At 18.2% G+C, this 13,634-nt stretch overlaps 1 protein-coding gene across 7 annotated transcripts in view; it reads left to right on the top strand.

Moving 5' to 3' along the window:
* Nucleotides 1-13,634, top strand: part of LOC724831 — a 53,717-nt gene that overhangs the window by 25,571 nt on the left and 14,512 nt on the right. For all 7 annotated transcript variants that reach the window (XM_026440738.1, XM_026440737.1, XM_006572025.3 and 4 more), the window contains 2 exons: nt 7,421-7,640; nt 9,926-10,091. In XM_026440738.1, coding sequence (XP_026296523.1) covers nt 7,423-7,640; nt 9,926-10,091 — 384 coding nt within the window. In that variant the 5' untranslated portion in view covers nt 7,421-7,422. The remainder of the gene's footprint in view (nt 1-7,420; nt 7,641-9,925; nt 10,092-13,634) is intronic.

The raw sequence follows: 13,634 nt of genomic DNA, 5'->3' as shown, positions 1-13,634 counted from the left end.
ATCAATATGTAAAGCATTTAAAGTTGAAAATTTATTTTCTTAGAATAGGATTTTTTTCAAGACTCCTTGGTGACATATATAATGGAAAAAATTATATCATATTATATTAAGTGTGAGACTATTTATTGTTAATGTAACTATTAGTTATTAATTTTGATCGATTTTTATATTTTATTTTCGTAAACTTACTATATAGATATTAAGTATAATGATATTTATTCACTTATATTTATATAATAACATAAATGATGGTTGCATATTGTAATACATATTGTTATAAAAAAGGCGATTACATAGAGTTGATGAAATTCAATATAATAATAACAACAATTTTTTGCAAATTTTAAAACTTAAAGATGATTGATGATCAGAGATTAGTTTAATTTCCGAATGAGATTTCCACATTTTTAAAATGATTAAATCATATATATAATTGATATTTAAACAAAAAAATACATATTTGCAAATATAAATATATAAATAGATTTATAATATTAAAGAAGAAAAGAAAAAATAATTTATATAAGATATATTTATATAATTTAATAATCATAGATTTCGAATAAAAAAATATAATTAGATTCTATGTATAAAGCCTATGTATAAAGAAGTGTCTGGATGAAATAAATCTCTCTTTAGAATCAGATAGAAAATATATATATTATATATCTCTAATAAAAATTATTTTTTTATGTAAAATATTTCGACATTGTTTACATATGTTGAAAAATTCTGAATATTCTTCATAAAATCACTTTTTATAAATCAAACATTAAATTCAATTATGTTATTATAATAATGTACAATTTTGTATTGTTTTATATATTTTTCGCATTCAATATTGTGTTCTTTTTATTCCGAGAATATCATAATTTTTTTGGAAATGTATTTTATTAAAAAATATAAAAAATTTATAAGATAAATTTTGCATAACTATTTTTCATCTGTTTAATTTTTTTAAATGTTTTGTTATTTTTTTTTTTTATTTAATTTTTGATCCTTTCAGTTATTAATTTCTTTTTTCGATATTTCTTCTTTTATTATGTTTTCAAAAGATATTAAAATGATAGTATTTATTTTTTTATATTTCTTGACTTGCTGAATTATATCTATCGAAATAAAAAATAGATTAACTTAATTCAATAATATTTGTTCTCTATTATAGAAGTTTTATATATATATTATATATATTATGATATATATAGAAGTTTTATATTAGGATTTCTATAATTTTATTAACATTTGTAACATATTGTTCTAATTACTATCCTTGTTTAGTAATTTAGATTAAATTAAATATACAATATATTTTTATACCATCTATCTTGCAAAAAATCGGGCCATCTAACACAAAAGTCAAAAAATACTTATTTATTCAATAATCATATGATAATAATTCATTATACAAGCATAATCTCTGAATATTATATTAATGCATTTCGAAAAAATCATTAGTTTTTAATAAAATGTCAATAAATTGTAATTTAAAAGATATGTTCCTAAAAAATTTTCAAGAATATAACTTATCTGATTTTTTTTACTGAAAATAAGCAAAAACAACATTTGATATATTTTATAAACAATATATTATTAAAAATAATTGAAAATTAGAATGTTTTATTTAATTTTTGCAATGAACTTCCGAACTTATCCTTATATAGAAAAAAGTTATTCAAAATTTCGTTTATATTTTTATATTTCAAATCAAACATATTTTATATTAAAATCAAATGAAAATCAAAATGAGATGATAAGATATATTTTTTTCTACATATTATATTTTTATATAGATAGATCTTGATTATTGTAAATATATTGATTAAGTTTAAATAGTACGATATTCGATTTATTGCAAATTATAATGATTTGTATTTAATGATGAAAATTTAATTAATTTAAAATTCGTAAAACTTTCGATACAACTGTAGAAACAATTAATCTTTTATTTTAACAATCTTTAAAATTTTTTGGCTTTGTAGAAGGATGAATTTTATCTGTTGTATACATAATTAAAACAGGATTTCAAGTTATTTAATTATTTTTCATAAGTTTGCATTTCTTATTATTAAATTTTAATTTGTTTTAAAAGCTTTAAGATAATAGTATAATAATAATAATAATTTTAATATCTTAATATTACTATTTTAAAATGAATATTCGATCAAATGAATTGTGAATATAAAAAGAACTTGTTACATTAGAAGAAAAATTTAATATTATTGAAAAACATGAATATGGTGATAGCAATTTGAAAATAAAACAAGATATCGACATATATGAATTTATAGTGTTGAATATTTTAAAATAAGATGAAAAAATGAAGAAAAAAAATAAAATTAGCTTTTTATAGTTTGCAAACATTTATGAGAAATGTTTATGCAATTATAGTTTAATAAAATATCTATGAAAATAATATATCTAAAAATTATTTTTTTTTAAATTAAAATTTATATTTCAAATATTTGAATAGTATGAATTTGAATAATGTGATTAATTAATTAATTGAAATTTATTATTATCTTATTTATAATTATCTTTTTTTTAGAATAAATTAAATTTATTGATTATTTTTAAATAATTTGTTATTAGTGCTATTATTATATTGCTATATAAATTATAACAAATAATTTTAAAATTCTCGGAAAACTTTATAAATCCTTGAAGATTACTACATATCAGTCACAAGTCATTTACTTAAATCGATCTATTAATCCCCTTATTCAATATCTTCTAAGTGAAATCTCGGAATTTTGATCAAGTTCACTGAGAATTCCATTTCGTTGAATATATAAAAAATGTGTCTATTTATTTCTTTTCTCTCGAATTTTAATTCTCATTCATTTTCAATTATTCGAATTTTTAACTCTTCAAAGTTCAATTTTCGTCAAATTTTTGCCTCTTTGATTATTAGATATATTTTTCTCGTTTCTTTTCTGTTTATGAATAATTATTCAATTTTGTATATATAATAATTTATAAGAACATGAAATTTCTACTAAAGAAGACATTTTAATTATTATTTCAAATAATTATAAGAATAATAAAAAAAACATCAATTTTTATTAATAAATAACATAAATAATATAATATGGTTAATAAATTGTTTTTCAATAATTCTATCTTTTTGAGTTATTTCTGGATTAATCTTTACCAGATGTTTCATCTTTGTTTTTACACATATACATATGTTCATTTAAAAATCACATCTAAATATTTTGAAAACAGTGTATTATTAGAAAAAATATTAAATACAAAAGTTTCTTATTTTTTTTTCAAAATAAGAAATTGCAAAAAATATAAGTTTTTATTTGAAAAAAAATTGAATAATATACTCAAATAATAAATCAACAAATTAAAAATAAATAGCATAAATGTTGTTGAAGAATCAAAAAGAATTTTAAAATTTTTGTATGATTTTATAATTTTTTTCTGATAATGCTGGTTTTCAAGATAAGTTTTTTTTTATGTAAAGTTTTTAAATGAACATTTTAGACATTTCTATATACTTTAGACTTTTATTTTAAACGAATCATTTCGAAATTTGTTTTTTGAGAAAAACAAAGTAGATCAAATTCAGATTCTGCGAAGAACGGCGAATTATCAATAGCAGGTCTTATCGAAATATTGTAAGATAAATTCCATTTTTTTTAGCTTAAAATTAGTATTCAGAATACAATATTAATATAGCTGAGCTGAATTGAATTATTATTATATATTTTTCATTATATTTTAAATTTAGAAAAGATAGGAAAGAATTGGATTTTAAATCTAAAATTTTAATTTATACTATTTATTTCCGAGATAATAAAGAAAAATTTTATGATACAATACATTGAATACTGCTTATAATATTAAATTAAATATTAAAAATTCATCTTCATGCAGTGAGTGCATCAAGTGTATGTGAATAGTCATTTCTGAATGACACAATACAGTAGCGATATCAATCCCAGTATAGAGCATTTCATAAAATATTGTTATTGTAACTTCAGTTATTCAAGAAATATTTTAGTGAAAATATAAATTTAATACAAGAATGTTTATTATTTTTAACAAATGTATAATTCTTCGTCAACAGTAGCTGACAATATCTATAGTGGTTATTATTTTTTCATCCATTTCAATTTCAATAATTAAAAAATGTTTCAATAGATTGTACGCAACAAATATTCAGGATTATAAGCATACTGTATATAGAAGTATTGTTGTATAGAAATAGAAAAATATTAATTTTAATTTGAATCATATATATATTTTTTTCTACCAGCCATCGTTGCTTACGTTGTCATCACATCGCTAAAATGTAAGACCATCTAATCCTGAATAGAATTATTATTGTTAATTATGTCATCAGATACGTGATACTCGATGATTATATTGTTATTCCTATATTATTATTATATTACTTATCTATATAGATAGAATTCAATATATTGTATTGAAAATTTATTATTATTATCTCGGAAATTAATAAATAAAAAAAATTCAAAACTAAAATTTTTAGATTTAGGATTTATTCTCCTTCTTTTTTTTAAATTTTACATTTAATTGAAAGCATATACTTTTTGGAAAATTATTCAAATTTTTAATTCGAATTTAAATATATTTTTGATTATAATATAATTAATAATTATATAAAAAAATATTGATTTTGATAATTTTAAATATATTTGCGGTTATAATATTAATTATTTAAAGAATATTTCATTGATTTTAATGATTTTAAAATAAAATAATTTTACTAAAATATACGATTTTTTTTTAAATTTTAATGATCATCTGAAAAAAAGGCTTATTTTATCGATTTTGATTTTTAGATATAAATTATAAAAAATTTTGAAAAATTTTTTTCTATATATAATTATCATTTGATTTTTCGAGATATTTGCAAAAAGGATTACATACTATTATATAGAATTTTCCCTTATACATATACATAATCCACGACAATGAACGACAATAAATGAATAAAAAAATTTAATTTCTTATATATCAGATTATAATGGATTTAAAATGTTTTAAATTCAATGCCAACAAAAATAAAATGTAAAACAATCTTTAAGCGGTCGAAATTACAATATTCGAAATTATAATGAATATCAATATCACATCATAATCTATTATTTGTTTTATATTTTATTTTTATATTTTATTTTATTTATTTCACAGATCTTCGAATGCACGAGTTTGGATTTTATTGAAATATTTTAAATTCATTATAATTCATAAAAAAATAACTTTTTAACCAATACATTTATTATATATTTTTGATATTGTCCGCTGTATATATATTTATAGAAAGAATATATAGGCATATTTACAGTATATATACTATCAGAAATAAAATATAATGTAAAATATAATATAGATAAAATTTTATATAATAACAATAATCTTTTTTTACAAATATATTTAAAACTAAAACTAGACTATTGTTCTAGGAAAAAAGATATATAATATGTTGTTATACATATTAAACAATAAATACTATAATATATTTTAAAATCTTTGAAGATATACTGTTTTTTTATATAATTATTATATTTTTAATTAAATTAATATATAACATATTTCTCAATAATATAAAGTTTTTATTTCTTCTAAAGTTTTATTTTTTATTTAAAAATATGATAAATGTTTTATTGTGCATATTTGTATTGTACAAAAAACATGAACAAAAAAATTAAAGTTTAAATAATCAAATGTTTTGCAAAATTAAAAACTCTTAAAAAAAATACTCATTTTTGTTATTTTTTATTATTCTGTTAGTCTTTTTTGTTTTATCTTTGTTTTCTAAATAAGTATTTATGTTTCAATATTTCTTATATTAGATAATTTTTGCTAATTTTTTGTTAAGACACATAGATCGTACGCGTTGTTCCGCTTCATTCTTTGTTATCAGAATTAATATTTTTTTTTCTAAAATATACCTCAAAATATTTAGAATACTGCAAAAATTATTGAATAAAAAGTCTGGTATTTAAGATACAAAAAAAATAAAAAAAGTATTTAATTTTACAATAAATTTTTTTAAAGATTTTGAATAACTTAAATTTCAGAATGGAATATATATTGAATGACATTTTACATACTTAGGATATCTTTTTGCATTATTAGAATTTGATAATGACTATTCTTTTTGAATCACATTGATTTTAATATTTTTTTTCGAATTAGTAATAAAGTATTTCATTTAAAATTTATCTTTTATCATTATTATCAAAATGATAATGAAATGCTATTTAATTTAATAATTCGTTACTGTTTTAACAATTAATTTTTTTAATGTATTATGTAATTTATAAATATAATTATATTAATTAATTATTTTTAAATTATTTATTTTTATTAATTTGTTTAAAATAAAAATTAAATACTAAATATTCATTGACTTACTTTATTCAATTTTTTGTATTCTTTAAATCAATAACTCTTTAACTTTATAATATCATTTTTATATTTTTATATTATTTTTAAAAATATTTAACATATTTAATATGTATCATTAATGATAAAAAATAAATTTTATTATTTTAATATTAAATATAAAATTTTAGCATTATGTAATTATAATAATTATTTGAGATAGGACATTTTAAATTTGAGATTTTTTAATGTATTGTAAAATTCAACATTTCGAATAAATTTTTCCTTTGGTTTTAATTTTAAAAATATTTACAAAAAAATGATTATTATTATTATTACATTAAATTTATTTTATATGTATCCACGGCATATAAAATATATAATAGGTAAACCGATAAAAAAACTAATTTCTTCATGATATGTTTAAAATATTTCAAATTTCAAGTTTAAGCATTCATTCTTTAAATGTGAAGATTTATATCATTATAATATTATCGACTATTCAATTCGTTCATTCAATTGGAAAATCAGTTAGAGAAAATAGTATTCATCACGTAACATTTGGATAAACATTCAATATACAATATACAATATATTATTATATTAATCACTCAGTATACAATATAGTGAGTTAAATATTTTTTATTAATATCTCAAAAAGAATAATTGATTAAAGTAAAAATTTTATAATTTTATTTTTTGAAATTCACTTTTGCTTTGACATCACTCTTTCAAATTTCAATTAGTGATATCAACTTTCGAATTATATTATATGATCATTATTATATTATATGATCTTGTTTATAGATATAAAACTTTTGATTAATAGACATTCTTATATTTTGTAATTATATTTTAAAAAGTCTTTTTGAATTAATCAAATATGTTTTTCTTTTATCGAATTTCGTATAAGACATATACTTACATATATGAATATAAATAAGACTTTTTAAATTTTATAAATATATACATTAATATAAATAACAAAAAAAGTTAAAAAAATAAAAAAAATATTTAATGCTTAAAAACGAGATAAATTTGATTGTTTCTACAGATATGGGGAGTGTCGTAGGCAGTAACGTAAACATAAGCAACGTAACAAAGAGGATGGATTCAACAACGTTCCGACCAGAAGCGACGTCAACCCTCAGTGAGCGGGAGCAACTTAAAATTGAATTTTACAAAACTTATGATGTTATGACCGGAGTCAGAATCGCAGCGACTCTCGGTGGTTTTTTCGGTCTTATGATCCTTCTGCTTGTTTATAAAAGCAGGCAAGTCATTTTCTTCACCATCTTATTGTTTTTTTAATGCTATCCCTGCAAAATGTAATTTTAGATTGATTTTGTGAAAAAATTTGAACATTAAATTATGCATTTATGAAAATTATATTTGAATAAAATTTGTTTGAATATTTTTGCGAAAGACACTAGTCGATTGACTTAAAATTTAAAAAAATTGAAGGTGAAAAGCGGGAGAAAAAAGCATTTTAAATATAAAATTTTAACTTTAACTAATATTAATAAATAACTTTCAATTCTATACATTCAATGCTTATACAGATCTTATTAATATATTGAATGCTGCCTATTTTGACATTATTAATTAATTTATTTATTTATTGACATTATTAGAACTATTTTTGTTATTGTCATCAATTGTCAAGTATGATGATAAAATAGTAATTTCAATTTTTATAGAATAAATCTTCTATTTATCTTTATAAGAACATATCACGATGGTTAATATCCAAAATATATAACAAATATAAATGTATACTAATATTTATCATTTATTATTTAATATTTATAATATATATTTATATACAATATAAATATTTATATTATATAATATTTATTATTTAATATTTATAATATATATTTATATATAATATAAATATTTATATTATATAATATTTATTATTTAATATCTTGTTAATAGAGAACTTAGATATTCCATTAATTCTTCGGATTTGATTACGATTTCTTTAAAATGTGAAAATAAAATATAAAAAATTCCATTGAAATTATAATAACCGAAACGATGATAACGATATTAATTTCATACTTAATATAGTAACTTATAGTAACTTATAGTAAAATCAATTATTATAATCTTGGTAATAAGAATTATTTTATATTTTATTTTCACATTTCACAGATCCATTTCAAATTTAGTATAAACAAATATTAAATATAATAATATTAGTTCATTCTTTGTATATTTTGGATACCGACTAACATATTTGTTACATAACAATAGAAAAGCGACAATATATTGATGCATTATCATGGATGTATACATATAAGCAGCATTCAATGTACAGAAAAATTTTTTATTAATATTTCAGAAACTAATAAATATCCAAAGCTACAATTTTATATTTGAGTTTTCCTCTTCTTTTTACCATCTCTTTAAATTTTTAGTCAATTGATCACTGGTTTTTGGAAAATTTTTTATTTTATAATTGAAAAATATTTATAAACCTTAATTGAAATTCATATTTCAGAAATATTTCGAAATTTAGAATACGTTTGTTTTAAAATTTTAGAAAATGTTTGTTCCAATTTTTATGAAGGTTTTTAATGCTATAATGTATATGTTATATTTTTAAATTTATGTTTAATTTTGTTTTTATAAGATTTCTTTAAAAAATTTATCGGTAACAAAGAAAAAAAACTCCGAATTTGATGATTTTAAAATATATTATAGAAGATGAAATTTTGAACAACTTTCTCTATAATGGCCGCTCAACTTTAATTTTCAAAATATTTGCAAAAATGACTATACTAAAGTTTGCCTATGTGTATACATCTATTATTATGCTTATGCATCACATTAATTGTTTATGTAAACACATACAACGCTTAAAGCTGACAATATATAATAGAGTTAATGTCACCACATTATTTAGCATCTATTTATAATAAACTTAGATATTCAGATTACAAATCATTTACTTTGGAATTCAATCAATCAATGATTGTTTTATATGAGATTATTTTATGTAAAGAATCTGCATAATGCCCAAGATCGATATGAATTAGAATTCAAATATTTCGAATTCATTATATTATAAAATTCACAAACAAATAATTTGATATGCTATTTATGATATAATAGGTATGATATATTTATATAAAATAAATAACGGTCATACATGTTTATGTATACGCTATCATGGATGCATATACATATAGGTGAAATTTTATATACTAATAGCAATCTTTTTTTTATATATATTAGAAATTTATCAAGCGGTGATTATATAAATATATCTTATCATTAAATTGTTCAAAACCTTGTCCTCTATAACATATTTTAAAATTATCAAAATTGATGAAAAAAATTTTTTTTTCTTAAGAGAGAATTGTTTATTTATTTTAATTTCTAATTAAGATAGATAAATAAAAAAATAAAGAATTTTCTTGAATAATTAAACATAATTTTCATTTCAAAATAAATGAATAATTTTCAAAGATATTTGAAGAAAATTATATTTATGTTATTAAAAAAGATATATAAGAGAAAAATAATAAAAAGAGAGTATATGAAACAGATGTAAATCGAGCAAACAATTGGAGGATCCAAGATTGACTGCAGCTGCAGCCGCAGCTGTAGCTGAAGCAGAAGCTGAAGAAAGAGCGCTTGCAGCTGCTCTCGAAGCCATCGCTAGATTACCACCTAGACCAGATCGGGGTCCTAGAAGATCTCTCTGTGTCGAGGTCAGTTTATTTATAAAGCGAATTAACAATAATTATTTATAAAAAAATACATCTTGCCATTTTCAAAAATCTTCAGACGTGTTATCAAAGTTAATGTTTTGAGTTGTTTATTATATGTAATCACTGTTAACTTTTAGTTTATTCATAAAAATATTTTTAATATAGAGTATTAATATATTCGTAGAATACCATTGAAGAATCAATTATAGAAACCAAAACAATCATAAAAATATATAAAATTATTAGTTGAAATTTACTTATTATATTATAAATAATTGAAATTATATCATGCGAAATAGAATTAAAATAATATTATTTCCATTCATCGCCATTTCTCTTTATTTATCTCCGTCTTATTTTATTTAATGTACCTAAACCTAAATTATTGCTCATAACTTAAATAAATTTCTCTTTCAACTATTTCAAACATCATTTCAAATATTTTTGTATGTTATCTTTTATATATATACATATTTTTTTTTTTGATTTTTAGAATTCGATCCTCCAAAATTCTCTCACGAATATATTAACATTCTATTATACATAATTAACATTAACATATATTATACTTTTAAAAAATATAGGTTTAAAATATATATAATAAATATTTTGAATATTTAAATTAATTTTGAATTATGAATAAACAAAAAGTTACATACATATATAAAATAAATATATATTGAAATAAATTCTTGGAGATTATAATATTACGATATATAATATAACCTCTAAATATTAATAATAAATATTATTTCATGTCAGCATTGCATATATTATTAATTTTTATGATAATGATTCTATTCTAACCAATTAGCATATTTTATTTAATAACATATTTTAATAATATATGAACTGGCTTTTTGACTTAACTCAATCAATATTAATTTGATGAAAGATAATCTAAAAATAAGATAAACTTTATGCTTCATTTTTCCATATTAGTTAAGTTAATTAAGTTAGATAGAAATATAAATGACCATTATTTATATTAAAATTAAATCATAATTATTTATTATAATTTAATTAAAATTCAAAATTTTAACCTATAAAATAAAAACAATCTATAAAATAAAAAAACTATAATATTAAGTATATAATATAATATTAATAACTATAATATTATAATACTAATATAAAACTTTTTTCACTAATAACTTTCTAACATAATAAATCCAATAAAAAATTTTTAAAAATTAGAATGATAATTTCTAAAATATATTTCAAGGCCAAAATTAAATTGAAATTTAAAGAATAATATTTTTAAACTGTATACTTATTTTTGATTTTTTTGGCAAAAATTAAAAATATTTTTAATAGAATATATTGTTTAAAAAAAATGTCATTTAACATATTTCAAGATATAATATATGATATATATGATATATTTCTTTATAAATAATTAAATTAATTTTATATTACATAAAAATCATATGTCTATTATTTTTCCTGAATTCTAAAAAGCATTTAAAATTACATTTAAAATTTTAAGAAAGAGAATATAAATTTTAAATTTAAAATTTTAGTTTGAAGTATTTATTAGCTCTAAAATATTAATAAAAAATTTTTGATACAATACATTGAATATTATCTATAAAAAAATAAACGAAGTTGCCGAAAAGTACTGAATTTTCAATTTAAATAATGTTATAGAGGATAAAATTTTAAACAATTTTCTCATATAAATAGCAATCGAACTTAATTTTTGAGATATTTGAAAAAATTTCTATTTGTTGTAATGAAATTAAAAATAGAAATACATTAGAAATAGGAATATTCAATTATAATATTAATATTTAATGATTATATATATAAAACTTAAAATAGCTTATAATTTAAAATAGCTTGCACTTCTCATATTTCTACAATCAATTTCCAATAATATTCCAACATTTGTTTATTGATGATTAGCAAAATCGGTGTATTGACATATTGTTCAATAATCAATTCTATCGTATCATATAATATTATTATTATATAGAATATACATATTTTAGAAATTATGATTAATAAATTATGATTAATAACAATTATATAAATAAAAAAAAATTTAAATTTTAAAATATTGATTTCTACAACATATTCTAAAATCGAAAGGAATGATTTCTTTTTAAATAATTACTAAAATATTTGTTTAAAATAGTCTTCAAATTGTCTTTTTTCCATTATTAATATACTATTATATATTATCATATATATTAATATATAATTATTAATACATATATAATATAATATAATAGATAATATAATAGATAAAATATATACATATTTTAGAAAATTGATTCTAAATATCAAAACAAATATAAAAGTTAGTGTATAAAAATGTCGATTCTATTTATTAATTTGTAAACAATTGAAGTTTGTTTTTATTATTTACATATAGATAAAGCGAAACATAGATAATGAGACAGTTTTATTTCTGTTACATAATATGTTTCTGCTTCGTTTCATTAATTTAAATTGATTATAATTTAATAAATAAATTTCATTCGACATTTTTGTATATCAATTTTCATTTTTGTTTTGATGATTATATTTTAGAATAACATACATAATACAATTCATGTCTGATCGACATGAAATTTAGAAAAAAAGGTGGATCTTAAATTTAAAATTTTAACTTTGGATATATTTATTAGTATCCGACATATTAATAACAATTTTTTGGTATAATATATCTTTTATTTTATCAATATTTAATTATATTTATATTTGCATTTTTATCATCACGTCATTGTTATTAAAATCTTAAAATCATTAAAATTACATAAAACAATCATATTATTCCTATTCTATATATCCCATTTTTCCAAATTATTGTAATCTTTTTTTAGATATATGTATTAGATACATATCTAAAAAATATATATATCTATATATATCTAAAAAAATATATACAAAAATTATATACAAAAATATATTGAAAATGTAATTTCAATTGCTCACAATTTTGTCAAATTAATTTCGTGTATCTGAAAGATCCGTGAAACGCTTAATATATCTCTATAGATGAATAAAATTGCTATTCAGTAGACATTTAAGAAAAGTATTAATTTATTTATATAAAATATCCTCCATAGATAATATCGCTATTTCATTATCGAATATTTGATATGATTGTTATTATATTGAAGATACTTACATTTGTAGATACAATTCAATGTAAAAAAATTTTTTGTTAATATCTCAAAAAATAATTAATAGCTGTTCTAAAAATTAATTAAAAAATTTTTTGATTTATTCCTCCTTTCTTCTCTCTTTTCTCTCTTCTCTCTAAATTTTATATAGATTGAAAGCATATATCTATTTATCAAAAGAATACTTATTTTGACTTTTGGAATTAATCTTACAAAAATGTTTTATAAATATAAAATGTCCTATAAATATTAATACTGATACTGGGTAATTATTTGAAATAGAAAAATTCTTACCAATAATTTTTGAATATATAGAAATCAACGTTTTGAAAAAATTTTTATACATGTTATTGGCGCTCGATTTTAAGTTAAATTGTTACATCTATATAATATATAATATATAGATTAT

This window comes from Apis mellifera, linkage group LG5, assembly GCF_003254395.2.
Source record: "Apis mellifera strain DH4 linkage group LG5, Amel_HAv3.1, whole genome shotgun sequence".
In the NCBI taxonomy this organism is placed as follows: domain Eukaryota; kingdom Metazoa; phylum Arthropoda; class Insecta; order Hymenoptera; family Apidae; genus Apis; species Apis mellifera.
Note: the sequence above shows the minus strand (reverse complement) of the source record. Positions and strands in the feature narration are given on the sequence as shown.